The following is a 15,727-nucleotide window of genomic DNA, read 5'->3' on the forward strand; positions in this document are numbered from 1 at the left end:
TACTTTTATTTAATGAGTTTTTGCTAACAATAATTTTATTAATTTAGATATATTTTACCTACTTTATTTTATTTAATTGGCAGTATAAACCGAAGTTTGTTTTAACTTTTGACTCTCAATGGAATTAAATTGTTCTATTTATGGCAAGAAGAGAAAATGTTGTTTCTATTAAATCTGCTTCAACGGAACATCATGATATGACAGATTAAATAGTTTTAATGGGTTTGTTGTTTTTTTTCGTTACTCTGCCTGTTTAACTGGCTAATTGAATTGCTTATTATTTTCTTATTCCCTACATAAGTATAATTTTTAATCTTTTATTCTCGTGTCTTGATTACTTTGGGCATAAAAATAATAATTTAAGTGAGTGTGCCTTGAGAACTACAAAGTTTTTACAAGACCGGGCAAATTAACTTGTAGCTTCCCTCAGTCCGTCCAATTTGTAATATGGCCTCAACCCCTTCTCTCTCTCTTTCTTTTCTGACTCATCTTTCCTCTCGTTAAAAAGCTGTTTTAAATCATGGCTGGTGGCAATGAGAAGTTAATTTCAGATTGTTATATATTTCCATTAATTTCACTTGGCCTTCTGTAGTTCTCCCTCCCTCGCTCCCTCCTTCCGTTCAGAACAGGGCGATCACAGTGCATGTTTTTTTTTTCTTCTTCTTTTCTTCTTTTTCTTTTTCAGGGGCTCTCTTTCCTTTTTGCCCCACGGCACAGGAGACAAGCAAATATGAAGGAGGAGAGGATGATAACTGAAGGCAGGAACACTCTCTTTGTCGCTTTCTTTAACTCCCCCCCCCCCCCCCCTACTCCCTCCCTTTCCTCTTCCCCTGAACTTTTTTTTCTTCCGTGAACCGCCTCTCACTCGCAGATGGGTCGAGTGGCCCTAGAAGTTTGTGCAAAACACCTCCTATGAGAATCCAACTCCTGCAGCCCTGAAGGGACACACACACACACACACACACACTTACTCACTCACACACCTGATTTGCCAGTAATGCACAGAGCAGCAGGCGCCTCCAGATTTGTTGTTTTTGTTTCATTTTCCTCCTCCCTCTTTCACAGCTAAGGTGAAAAACAGTCCACTGAGATATTCGGTAGATTTTGCCATTAGTGTGCTGCACCTTTTCAGAACTTGTGCGCACACACACACACACACACACACACACACACACTCACAGTAACTGGACTTCATTTATTGATTTTTGAAGCATGAAATTAAATTTATATGGATCTCAGGAAAGAAAAAAACTTTTTGTTTTTCTTTAAAATAAATCGGAATATTGTGACGACAACAAGAAGAATGAAAAAATTCACACAATTGTTGAATTGTTGCTCCTCTTTCAACCTTCTCATAACAAATTTAGAGGAAATGAGAGAAAATTCCACATCACTGCTTGTTGAATTTTCTCACTGTACCCGAATTTAGAAATTGTGTCTCGAATGCCAACATTGGGCTCAGTTAGTACAAGGAATCAGTGTGTATCAGCCCCTAAGGCGTGTGTGTGTGTGTGTGTGTGTGTGTGTGTGTGTGTGTGTGTGTGTGTGTGTGTGTGTGTGTGTGTGTGTGTGTGTGTGTGTGTGTGTGTGTGTGTGTGTCTGTGTGTCTGTGTGTCTGTGTGTGTGTCTGTGTGTGTGTGTCTCAGAAATGGACAGCAGTACCCGATGGATATTTAACACATTAGCTTTGGCAGAGCTGAGAGTGGTGTGAAAACACACTGATTTCCTAAGTGGCAATCATATCAGCCTTGCCGTCAGAGAGGCAGCCGAGAGCAAACATCTGTGTGTGTGTGTCCGTCCTTGAACATGCATGCAAACTGTTTGTGTACACATTTAGACATTAACTCCAGTTCTGCTTTAGATCTGTAAACTTTGTCTGTTTATTATTGTGTGTTGATTCACCAGAATTACGTCTGTTTATTTAGCTTCATAATATTATTTCACTTTTATTTAATAGAATCTGTTTTCCATGTCTCATGTTATTCTGTGCGTATTTCCTCCTGCTGTACTTCTAATGATTTATTTTAGAAAACTACAGTTTTATCTGATGGCCAGTTCCTCTCTCTACCCGTTTCTTTCAGTCTTTTCCTCTTCCAGCCCTTGGTTTCCGTCTGTCTCTCACTTATTTCTCCTCTGTTGCTCCGTCCGCCTGCTCTGCATGTCTCGCTCTCCGCGGCGAGCCGTCTCCTCCCGGCCAGGGTTCAGGGAGCGCTCGGTTCTCCTCGGTGTCAGTATCACCCTGAGTTACGACACAAAGGTCTCAGCCTCCTCCTCCTCCACCCACCCTTGTTAGGCCCACTCGCTCTCGCTCCCTCCCTCCCTCCCTCCGTCAATCTCGCTCGCCCTCACCCGATCCATCCTCGTCTCCAGCTGAGAGTCACCCATCCGAAACTATGTTAAAACAGGGTCATCCCCCGGCGTGCACTTAAAGGCTGTCCCTTTAACCTGCTCTGAAATACTTACGGCTATTATTATAGCTTATAAATCATTAAGAAAGTTTAATTATACGAAAATTTCATGGTGGAAATGTGCAAGCTGACACATGGGAAGGGGAATTTAATGGGCCAGCAAGTCCCAGCACCGTGAGGGAAAATATTGAGGTTAGGTTTCTATTTTACAGCATTGCCGGAGGGTTGAGAGACAGCGAGAAAGACAAGAAAGAAGCACTTTCAGAGTGAAAGAGAGAGAAAGAAAAGGGCGATTGGAGAAGAGGCCTAGACTCTATGAGAAACTTTCTCATTTCACTCTGTAGACCAAAGCCGTTAATATGTCCAGTTGATTTGGGAACGATGAAGACGTTGCCCACTATAGCTTGTGCTGATTTTCTTAACTAAGACGTATTCTAATTAACGCAAGACTTTAATTAGTCGCAGTGGCGTAATTTGATTTTCTTAAAGAATTGTGCCTAATTAGAAATTATCATTTGGAGAATTTCTGTAATTGCTGTCGCTAAACAATATATGAACATCCTTAATGACTAATGTTGCAAAACTTTGTCCTCTTTCTTAATTGTGTCGATACCATTTCAATGTGAACGTTATGGAGGTATTGATGGTATAGCTGCAGTAACCTGAGCAACGACCACCAGTGGATTCAATGCGACAGAAATGTAAACTGATCAAACTGTTTGGAGTTATTAACACAAACCACTCTGCAGATGATAATTACAAATTAACTGAATTGTGTTATAGCAGCTATAATACTGCTATACATTTCAGCATCAGCCTGATTTATTGGGTCTGAATGAAGTGAATTCAAAAACATTGTAATAAAAGAGCCGTCAGTCAAGTAAAAGTTAAATCTTTTAGGGATTCCTTATTATTTTTTGGTATTATAATGGAAACATATTTTCAGATTATCTGGGATTATAGAGAAAGTATTAAACAATTTTTGAGGATAAAGTCAAAATTAGAAATGCAAGAATAACAAGATTAATATTAATAGAAAAAAGTCCACATTTTAGGACAATAAGTATTAATGTTGAGAGAATAAAGAAAACAAGCAGCAGATTCTCACAAAATCCAAACTTTATTTTTTTCTTAAAGTTCCCACTTTTATCTTAACAACAACATTTCCCTGATACTGTCTCGTAGGAAAGACTTCCACTGGTGTGTATAAAGTTATTTGACCAGTTACATAAGAAAAGAAAATTGCATGCATGACCGCACGAACCTGGATGCACAAACCAACTCTCTCTGAACTGAATCTTGAAGAAACTAATTATTTCACTTTGAGCCTACAGCTTCGTTCATCCCTCCCCTCTTCTCTTCCTTTTCGTCCTCCTCCGTCCGCCCTTCCCGTCTTCCTCTTGTTTTCCACGCGGGCACAGGCAGGGCGCAGCGCCCACAGCCAGCAGGTTTCCTGGCACACCGCTCCTCATCCTCTGCCTTTTGTTTCCACCGGTGGACAACCATTCTCTACTTCTGCTGTGTCAGTAAATATTTACTGGCCTTCCTTTTCCTCACTGCCCCCACCTCTGGTGTCGGTGTGTATCTGTCTGCACGTCTGGCTGTGTGTACTTATATCTATATTTATATGTATGTATAGATATATATGTGTGCATACCGCATAAGTCTATGTAGTGTCCCAAAGACTGAGCTCGGACTACATGTGCAGACGTACACCACTTCCCACTACCCTGTGTCCGGTGTTGTCACTCACAATCCAGGAATGCCCCCCCTCCTCACCCTGTCAGATTTCACCCCCTCTCCTCACCCGCCGTCCTCCATACCTCTCCGTCCCTCATCGTCCCTCCATCACGCATGTGGGTAACAGCCATGACAGGAAAGAGGAAAGACGAGAGGAAGTTATTGCACTTCTTCTCCTGCTCTTTCCCTCCGTCTCTGCACCCAGAGTTCATGCACTGGAGAGTCATGGGGGGGGGGGAAGAAAAACCCCTGTGAGTAAACGCACACAACCTCAGCGAGCGAAAAACCTCTGCACACTCCCGCAACACTGCAAGATGCACACACACAAACCCGCTCCCTCTCACTCCCTCGGGCCCTGTGGCCTCGTGCTAGCAAGGGCTTCCTTCCTGCGGTTAAGACAAAGGAAACTGGGGACAGACAGGGGACCTGGGACCTCTGCTTCAAAGCCACAGGAAGTGCTGGTGTTGTCTCTTCCTGTGGAGGGTGTTGGAGTGTGGGGGGGGCCAGCTGCCTGTGTTTTCACAGTCGGGGAGGAACAGGGATCAGTGTGTTTTGTGTTTGTGTGTGCGTGTCTCTGTGTGTGTCACAGACCGGGTAGGTAGAGTGACTGAACAAGCTGCACTCCCCCACCCACCCACCCACCCCGCCACGACCTGAGATCAGTTTCTAGCAGCATACGCTTGTACACAGACACAAGGCTCATGCCTGCGGTGAATCCCTCAGTCATCGAAAAGCCACATCCAGCTGAAGATCATCAACTCAGCCTCTGTTTATCTGTACGTCTATTGTCTCTATTGATTTACGATCAGAGAAAATCACTGCCAGGGCCTTGGTGTGTGTGTGTGTGTGTGTTGTTTCCCCAACCCCTTGCTACAGTCTTTGCAGACTCTACACATGCTCGCAGTGTGTACACGTCTTTATGTGTTTGTGTTGCCGTTCCCGTTCCAAACGTTGGCATGTCGGGATTTATGGGGGTGTACGTGTTGGTGTGTCTGCGCCATGTGTTTCCCAACCCTTCCGGTGTGCACGCGCGTCCGTGTTTGTTTGTTTTTCCTGTGTATCGCCCTGGCTTCATCTGACGCTCTCCTCTCGCTCCCTGGCAGCAGCAGGACAGTTAATCAATCAAATATTTAAGCAGTGCTTCAGTGCTCAGTGGGAAGTCCTAGATTATCTGTGGCTGTTGGCAGAGCCCGGCGCAGCCACATTATAAGCCTCGTCACTGACTGGCATCAACACAGGGCGCCCCTCTCTCTCTCTCTCTCTTTCTCTCTCCTCCTTCCCCTTGGCCTCTGCTCGGTCTTTGTACCCTCCCACCAGCACTTTGCACTTTGTCTTCTTTTTCACTCTTACTCACTTTCTGTCCTTCTCTCTCTCTCAATCTCTTATTTTGCCCCCTTTCCCTTGTTTGTGGCTCTCTGTTCGCACGCTCGCTTCTCTCTCTCTGTTTAATTGTGGCTTTTCACATTGACTATCTGACAGTGAGCATGGTCCCTTAAAGAGCTCTCATCTTTCTCTCGTCCCGTTTTTTTCCTCTCTTTTCCTCTCACAGTGCATTCTTTCTAGGGATGAGTCTGCCCGTCTCCCCGCGGGGATCTCCATTGTAGATTACCATTCACTTTTCGCCCAATTATCTAGTGGCTTTCGCTGCCTTTGACACATAATTATCAAAGGCCTAAATAATTGTCTTTATTATTGCCGGTGTTTGGATGTAGCGTCAGCGGAGCGGTCTCGTGCGAGGGAGCGTCACGGGGAGAGCAGAGAAATGAAGTATTTATCTCCACCAGAGATTAGCTTAGCATGCTGTTAAATGATGTCCTGACGCTTATTTCAACTCCTCGTCCAGATAAATAAACATGATTAATGCCAGCCCCCCCCACACACACTTTATGCACACCCTACATTTATATACACACACACACACACACACACACACACGTTACACTAGCATTCTACGTCTGAGTTGAAAATAAGATTATGCACGACAAAAAAAGTCTTGCAGTTAACTGGCTTTGTGGCAGGAAGCAGCTTAAAGCTGTGGGTCATGTGAGAGGTCAGGTACGAGAATCAAGGGTTAGAGAAACGTCTGTGTATTGGGTTAAAGGTTAGGTTATAGATAGGGTTGTGGGTTAAGTTACGGTTTGGCAAGTTGTGGTTAGAGTAAGTCAAATCAGTGTGAGTCTATGGCTGCGTTCGAATAGTCCATTTTGCTTAGGATAGTTCCTACGTTTGTGAAATCACTTATTTCAGCAGCCGCCATAATAAGAGCTGTTCGAATTCTCTTTATGATAAGGAAAAGGTGCTTCAATGCTTCCTAACTTATCTCCTCCTGCATTGTAAACACAGGACCGTCCTTTGAAAAAGGAAAGGAGAAAATGCTGTCCCACAATTCATTGCCAACACGCCACACAACCGCATAGTTGCATCTTGACAGACTAACATAAAAATGAAAAACAGAACATTCTCATGAGAAGATCCAGAACTGATGTAAATCCTCACATAATCACCTGAGCTTTTGAAGTCACATCTGTCCGGTGAAGCAACAAATATGAAAGTTACTTCGAATGACTTCCCTGATAGCAGAATGCACACAAAGAGAAATGATCCACTCATAATAGCTTTCATCCACATTTATTCTTCATGTTATCGTATTATTTCAAAATTTCTGTCCTGTTTATTTCGATGTTTCTTTCTAGAAACTGAAAACATCTTTTCTTGGTATGTGTCATTCTGCTTTGGAAAGTAAACTTTACTAAAACTGTCACAGCACTGCATACAGCACAGAGCACCATTGAGTTTGTGCATATCTTCTGTTGCAAATTAATTCTGTTGTTTAAAAAGATTTTCATTTCCTAACTCCTTACTGATTCTCCTTAACATCTTTCCTTGACATTGTTATGTCAAGGAGTAGTGGTTAGGAAAGGAGATTATTTTGACTTTCCTACCACAGCCTATGTAATGTCCCCAAGCTCGAGCTCTGATTGAGTGTGTGTAAATGTGTGTGTGTGTGTGTGTGTGTGTGTGTGTGTGTGTGTGTGTGTGTGTGTGTGTGTGTGTGTGTGTGTGTGTGTGTGTGTGTGTGTGTGTGTGTGTGTGTGTGTGTGTGTGTGTGTGTGTGTGTGTGTGTGTGTGTGTGTGTGCATCGGCATGTCTGTGTGTTTCAGTGGCTCCATATTCGTGGGGGATGTCTGATTTTTATAGAGCTTGTGAAAAGCATGATGTAGTAGAATTGTGCCAACCAGGGGGTCAGAATTCTATGATGTTTGCGTGTCTCTATAGCAACCAGGCCCTCTGCAGAGAAATCAGGAAAGAAATGTTTTATGAGGGCGAAATGGAGATCGGGGGGGGAAAAGAGGGAGAAAGATTTTGTAGTTCATCCAGAGTTTGAACGTATGTGGAGCGGGGATTGAACTGGAGTCTGACTCGTGAATCAGCTTCGTCATCACGGTTCAAAGGAATGTGAGGTGTACTTGTGGTCAAATTAAATACACATCACAGGGGATTTTATTTTTTTTATTTTAACAGCTTGTACCTAAACAGATCAAGACATTTCTTTTGAATCTGTCTTTTATTTTGGCAGACTAAATTATGAAGTCTCAATCAGATCTAGAAGCCTGAAATGTTGCAAAAGAGAAAGGAAATACATCACATAGGTGACAAACATATCATTTAGGTGCTGAAGTAAGGATGGAGGTTCAGGCTAAGGACAGACACCCGTGATGGGACCCACATCATGTCCACTTCTGTTTATGGTTTGGGAAGCCAATGAAATCACACTTGTACTGTGGCCCTGAGAGCTCAATGCACTATTACACATGCGACTGGAGATAACACCTTATCAGTTTCACACATTAAGATTAAGATTAAGATACATTTATTTGTCCCAAACACATGCACAAGCACACTCATGCAAGGAGGAAAATTTAACCTCTGCTTTTAACCCATCTGGTGCAAGACACACAGAGCAGTGGGCAGCCATGTACGGCACCCGGGGAGCAGATGTTGGGGGAGTAAGGTGCCTTGCTCAGGGGCACTAGACAGGGTAGAGAGAATCCTCTTGGATTTTTGGACAGATCAATCCAGGGTCGTCTTTTTGTTGTTTCTCCGTGGAGAAACATACATACACATACACATACAAGTACTTACACTAAGCTAACAAATACTTAAAACACTACCAAACACTCACAACACTACCAAGTTCTCACAATATAACCAAGTATTCACAATACAACCAGGTACTATCACAGCCAAATACTCACAGCTCAACTGAAGTGGTTCCAGGGGGCACAAAACATGTGATGAATACTTTGATGACTTCGTTTTGTGAGTATTGGGTTGTGTTGTGAGTATTTGGTTGTGTTGTGAGTATTTGGGTATGTTGTGAGTATTTGGTTGTGTATTTGCAATATGTTTCTATTTGCAGTGCATGTGTGGCCAGTGTCCTGTTTGATGAAATTGATGAAGATATTTTTTGAATCCATTTGCATGTACTGTGTCTATTTGCACGTGTTTTATTAAATTGTAATGATTTGTGCTTTCAGGGTTACTTCAAACATGCTGTTCTTTAGCTCACCCTGTGGTCTGATGTCCATGTCTAGTGGGTCAAGTAAAAAGATAACTTTGCTCATGGAGATCAAAAAAAAAATTCTTAAATATTCTTTCTTGTTCTTCTTCACATCTGCTTTTTTGTCTCTCATCAGTCCCCTAATTTAGTTTTACTACCTTTACTACGTTTGATGTCCATTCCGCTTCCTCTTCTAACCCTCTGCATTCCCACTGCCCTTTCGTACAGTTTTCTTTTTTTTCCTTTTTTTTTTTTTAACAAGCCTGAAGCCCTCCGTGTCCGCGCTCCACCCGAGCCTTTACTCTGCATATCCAGCTGCTTCAGCGTCAGAGGAAAGGCCAGCAGAGACGCGGCAAATGTCTCAACATCTGTGTGTTGGTTTTAGCTCAACAAGTATTTCCACATGTTTCTCTTCTTTTTTCTTTTTTTTTCCCTGTCCGATACAAGACTGATCACAACAGCTGGCCTGTCTCCTTGTTAAAGCTGCAGTCTGTGGTTACATACTGGATTAGCACATTTAATGTCCTGGATAAAGATGGCTAACACTAACTCACGGGGTACATTGGTGTAAAAAATACGACACGATGAGTTCATACGCTGAAAAGCAATTGCAACTCCACTTTTTTTTTTGAAGAATGTGGCTTTATGGTTGTAACAGGTTGGTAAGATATCCATGAGTATCACCCACCGAGCGGAGGACACAGTCATGCTTAGATTTTCCTCTCAACACTAAGCCATCCACAGTTGTCATTGTGGCTTGTAAAACACGAGAACCAGTGGTGTCAAAATTATTGTGGTTGAAGGCCGCACTGCACAGACCACTCTCTTCTGAAGTCCCTATTTGTCAACCTATTACTCCAACCGTACCACAGCCAACCATGTGTGTGTTGGCAATGTGGCAACTGTCAGGACAAGTGATTTATACAGCCAGGGTGGGAAGATTGGGTTCTTTGGTCTTTAGTCTCTGGTCGAGGCTTCCTCTCTCTTCGGTGAGAGTTTATTTCCATCCGTCTTTGCTGTAAATACACAACATGGCGTGTGTATCTTTGAATAGCAAATCACAGAGAAACTTGTGCACAAAAGTTGTTTAGACAAAGGCAGAGAAAAAATAGTTTCTCATTGTGTTCAAACCAATAATATGTAACTTGTTTTTACTCATTAAAGAGTACCGGAGGTGTTGAATCTAATCAATTTGAATGACTGCTTTTGGATTTCCAAAGGTCTCATTATGCCAATTAAAAAAAAGAAAAAATGTCCCCAGTCATCTGTCGGCTTGATGAGACAGACACATTTAACCACGCACTGTCTAAATGTATAAGTTCAGTAATTTGGTTCCACACTTATCCACCCAGCACCAGTTGTGGAGTTGAGCTTCACTCCCACCTTACCAGCTGTGCCTTTGTCTTTGTTCATGCCTCCATCTTTGTCTTACCGCTGTCGATCATTCACTCGCTCCTCCACCGAACTGCCCTTCTGTTGTGCACTTCTCTCATATCTGCTCACGTTCAGTCCTACACACGTATGCATACATCCTCGTGTGTACCCACACACGACGGCAGGCACACACACTTCCTCCGGTCGTCCGTCTTGGCGCTCCTCTTCCTCTTCTGTGTCTTTGCTTCCATTTATCTGCGTATCCTTTGTTATCTCTCCAAAGTACTTTGTTTTAAAAGTGGCACGTCAAAATGCTTCAAACAAAGATAGACTTAAACAACCTGTCAGTGATGGCAGGTTGGCAAACACTCTATACTTTGGCACAAGTTGCCGAGCATTAGTCACGGTTTTAATATACCAGCACTTTCCACCATGTAAAGCACACCAATGTTTTACATCAAACATAATAGTTCTTTAAAGGGCTGTGCAACAGGAGCAAGTAGAGACCCATTTATCCACTTGGAAAGTGGGAAAATGTTTCGTCCCCCGGCTTGTGTGACGTTTTTTTGACCGGATTGAAGTCATGTGCTTTGCGTTTTCCACGGGCAGTCAGTCTACTGTCTCCTGTTTCCTGGCCTCTGTTAGCAGCCCCTATGCTCAGGGACTGGCCCGTTTGGCTAGCACCAGAAAACAAGACCTTGACTGACACCTCCAGTTTTAAAAGGTTGACTTTGCTGCTCCCACGGGCCCAGTTCTGCCAGAGGAAAGCTTTTCAACCAAGCGTGGATGAGGAAGGGAGTACAGCGAGGGGTCTGTATCTCTCTGTGTGTATGCCATTGTGTGATTTTCGTGTGAGCGGGGAATTTGTCTGCGCATACATGTGCAGTGTCTGTCTCCTTTTGTTGTCTGCGTCCACAGATGTGCACTTTTTTCTTTCTTTATGCTTGTGGTCGTACCTCCCCTCTAATTCTGCATTATCCTCCACCATGGTGAAGACGCACCGGTGGAAGCCTTATCAGCTGGATGATGTATGAGTCCTTAGTGCCTTAATAGATTCCATTTATCTCTATACACTCCCACTTTAATTTGGCCGGGCAAGGGAGGATGTATTCAAATGCCCACTGTCATTATGATGTACAGCCAGCCAGCCAGAGCCGTCCTCTGTGATTGCCACAGCCTGAGTGTCACACACAGATTCCTACTGAAGCCCCAGCTTAAACCCTCTATGCCAGCCTGAAAAGCAGCTTTATACTCTTACCTCAGGCCTATTTTGCTTTACTACACTTGAGCTTATTGCACGAGGCGAATAGTGAGCATGTTCTTAAATACAAGTACCAACTAATGCCTCATATTCTGGTCCCTGCCTTAGCATTAACATTACCTAGATATCCAACCAAATTGCTAGTCTTACTCTCAGGCACAGAGCCATAAACACCACCACTACTTTAAGCCCACTAGAAGTCGAGTAGTCCAGGACACTGCCAAGACTTCCCTCCCTCCAGATGACACTAAAGATGAAGCTTTAATGTAGTTTAATGTAGCATTCGGTCCGTGCAGCTGTAGCACAGAGTACCGATGACCGCACACCCACTACCCACACACTGCGATTTCACAGTACTGCGACCATCCCCAGTCCACCAGACTCTCTCCCAGTGCCATTGTACAGTAAGTGATTGTTAACCTATTGTAGCGAGTCCTGTTCCCTTTTCTTCACGTTTTATCTTAAAGCGAAGCAGAGTGAGACGACTTCTTCCCAGCGCCCGGCTGTGCTACTCCTTGGGGTAGGTCCAGCGGTGTGGGAAGTCTATTGTACCGCGGTAACAAGTCCTTTGTGTGACATTTTCCTTGGCGTTGACATTCAGAGGGGAATAGGAAGACAGGCCTGGTGATGCCATATTCTCCGTGACATGTGAAGGGAAAGACTACTAAGAATGGGGACCGAGGTATTTGAACGTGCGCAGGGAAGGACATTTGTACGGGACGTGACAAGGACACGCTATGGAGGAGCAGCTCTTTCATATTCCACATTATGCTACACACCAGGTTGAATCTGTATCCGCCAGTTACAAAGCTGTCCACTGGGCCAGTCCTATCACGGTCCGAGGAGTAGGCTGACAGTGTGTATTACACAGGGAATACAATTTCTATTAGGCAAGTACCTACTGACACAATGGGTATTTCATATGGTTTCATTCTCATCTATACCTTTCAAAACGATGCTTTTGTTTTTCTAAAGAGGTTATTATGTCTCTTACAGCATTAGGTCTCTCCGTCGTTCAAACGTTGTGTGAAATTACCCGGACGCTCCTCAACAGCGACTGTGTCATTAACATGTGGGAAGGGTGACTAACAGGAATCTGATTCGCTTTTTTCTCGGGCAGATGAATCAGAGGGAAATGCAGGTGAAGAACCGAGTGTGTGCCGTGGCTCTGACCGACTCCGCTCACAACATCTGGCTTCAGGAGACCAGCAAAGGCACGCAGGACTGGATGCAGCAGGTGAATACAGCCACACACATGCTCAGATACGCACACAGCCTGTAGGCAACAAAGATGCCGCGAAACGTACAGCGGTCCATTCCTCGGCTTCCATCTCATCATGTAAATTCACCCAGGTGAGCCGAGGTCGCCCAGGCTCATGCTCCTCTCTAATTTCCCCCCCGCACAACTCCGCTGACCTACACAGGTACCCCTGACCAGCAGCGGGCCTTAGAAGTCATAGAGAACCATTGTTTGCATGTTTTTCCTCTATTCTTTTTTTTTTTCATCGACCCCCACTTTTTCTTCCTGGGTGCATGTCAATGAATAACTGAGACGGTAAACCCTCCCCGGGGCGCGTGCATGTGGCCGGCCATGCATATGTGTGTAAGCTCGCATGCATGTGTTCCTATGCGCTCATGGGTAAGCCTGCGAGATAGGACGCACGCGCATTTGTGTTAGCTTCATTTTAGCACTTGCCCTTTCTGATGTGACCTCTGTGCCATACGCTGCACCTGGGCTCGCTCAGTATGCACATACTGATGAGGACCAGCCAAGACCAGAGGTGCTTGAGAGCCAGAGATGCAAATGTCACACACACACACACACACACACACACACACACACACACACACACACACACACACACACACAGGCACGCACGCACACCTTTATCTGTATAACTTCCTCTTTTATGTCCCTTGCCTTTTGTTTTTGCTATTTCTGTCTTTCTCCATTTTGTGTGTGTACGCCTTTGATTTGTGTGCTCGAGTGTGTGTTGCTCGTCTCCGAATGTGTTTGTATGTTGGTTTGAGTTGTGGGGATTCAAGGTTGCACTGGCCCCCTTCTCCTTGTCTGGCATCTCCTATTTTTGATTCATCTAAGGGATGCGTGCGACACAACATAATTGGAATGTTAAGTGATTTTCTATTTGTGATGATTACCCAGAACAATAAATCTGAAATAACCTTCTTTGTCCAGTCGAAGGCAGGGGACAGGCAAGGATTAGCACTCTGTCGTACTCATTAACCCACAGTCCTTTTTAGGCAGAATTAAGACACGAGCTCGCCTAATTAAAGGACATTTTCAAGAGGGAAACAGTGGCACACCTATGTTGTGCCCTCTAAGTTCCTTATGCATGCGTCCCTCTCTTTGTATTCCTCTGTTCCTTAACTTTTTATGTCACTACATCACTCACCACTTGTTGCTTATTCTAAAACAATAGAAATATACTAGATTTTTCTATCAATTACCATTATACTTATTTTACTAAGAATGACATTGATTTAATTAAAAAAATGTGTTAGTCTTATTTTCTCAAATTAATTAATGAGTTATTGGTAAAACAAAATGTTGTGATTACTATTGTTTTTACTAGCTTGATAATAGAAGAATAGGTACGCTCTGTATTTTAATACAAAAGTCTACTATTATAGTTAGATGAAGACAATTACAAATGAAAACCACTTAAGTTCATTGTGAAGTGATTATTTGTTCATATTTCCACTTTCTGATTGATGCTGTTGGGAGAGTGCATACCTCTGCCAAGACCCAATGGTCCCCTTATTACACCACATTTAAATTATCTGGATCTGCCCTAAATGCAAACGCTTATAAATATCTGTCCCCTTAACATTTACAGATTTTTCATCAATATCAGTGAATTGTTCTCTTGGAAAACTGTGAAAATGTTCTCTCACAATGTTAAAGACAGTAAAAGAAAAATACTTAAGCCACCCCCTGATCTGGATTTGCACCAACATTTAATGTTTTTTTTCCTGACCCATACTACATCCTTCCAGTAAGTGTCGTGGTAATCTGTCCTGTAGATTCAAATCCACTCTGGCCCAATTTGACCACAGCTCTCAAGTTTGACTTTTAATTTGCACCCATGCCTCTGTTGGTGCGGTGTAATACACAGACACACATGAGCACACAACGATCCAGCATCAAATGCCTTTAGTGCTCCATTTTAAAGTATCTCTCTATCACTAACCCACACACAGCTGGATCTTGAACACAAGCAACACTTGCAGACCAGCCCACTGAGTGCAAACACTCACAAGCAGGCAGGCCTGGATGTTATAGCCCATCACAGAGGGGAGCTAGCAGTGATGCAGAGCAATGCTTTGGGTGGTGAATAAATATGGGTGCCCGCACGAAGGTGTGCATGTGAGGTCGGGGCACTCCAGCAGTGCCCTGCTCTGTTCTCGTCGGACGGAGATAATTCCCTCCCTCCAGGGTTCAAGAAGTCACTAGATGGTGGGATGGAGAGATGAGAAGAGGAGAGTAAGAAAGAGAAGATGGGATTTAGAGATCTGCACCTGCTGGGCCATGTAACACAGACCAAATGGGTCAGATGAGGGGCAAGTGACGTCACTGCCCGGGGAGCAGAAAAAAAGAGTGATGGTGAGAGAAAGGCAAAAGGAGTGGCTGAGATGGAAATACTCATCTATTGACCGAGACAGAAAAAAATAGACACAGAAATAAAGTATGAGAAATGTTCAATTATTTAAATCCTGTTGACTGCCGCAGAGAAAGCACATAGGGTAGAGAGCTGTGAGGAGGAAAAACAGAAAGACAGGTAGGCTGTGAATGGAGTGAATACAGATGGAGCAGAGGAGATGAAGAGATGAATGTGGGGATAGATGAGTAGCATAGTGAGGAGAAGTGAGTGAGAGAGAGAAATGTGAATGATGGTGTACAGCTGGCAGCCTGTCACAGTCTCCAAGGTGTCTCCTGTCACCGTGCTGGCCTGCTGTCACACTCTAGTGGCCTGCCCAGAGCACACACACACACACACACACACACACACACACACACACACACATACATACACACACGTGCCCACACACACATACAGAGTACACTATGGTCATGAATAAACCATCCTAATCCATAGAGATTATACAGCAACTGGATGAGGTGGGAGCTACAGACACACACAGAGCGAGCAAGGACTGATTCTCGGAACTACTTTCTGAGAAGTTAGGTTGCAGACTGTCATGTGTGTTATGGTTCAGGGGACTTTTGTACTCTTGGCACAGTTTTTATCATGGGAGTTGGTCCTATGTGTTTGGAGAAAAAACGGGGTGTCGATACTGTTTCACCATTAAACTCAATCAGATGCAACTGAAAATATGCGTACTACACAGATTGTATTTAAA

The 15,727-nt window shown here is 43.8% G+C and overlaps 1 protein-coding gene across 1 annotated transcript in view; it reads left to right on the forward strand.

Moving 5' to 3' along the window:
• arb2a (ARB2 cotranscriptional regulator A) overlaps positions 1 to 15,727 on the forward strand; it is a 157,767-nt gene that overhangs the window by 94,427 nt on the left and 47,613 nt on the right. Inside the window, exon 9 of the mRNA XM_061072105.1 lies at positions 12,465 to 12,581. Within this exon, the coding sequence (XP_060928088.1) occupies positions 12,465 to 12,581 (117 nt within the window). The remainder of the gene's footprint in view (positions 1 to 12,464; positions 12,582 to 15,727) is intronic.

Source organism: Limanda limanda, chromosome 5 (genome assembly GCF_963576545.1).
Source record: "Limanda limanda chromosome 5, fLimLim1.1, whole genome shotgun sequence".
In the NCBI taxonomy this organism is placed as follows: Eukaryota; Metazoa; Chordata; class Actinopteri; order Pleuronectiformes; family Pleuronectidae; genus Limanda; species Limanda limanda.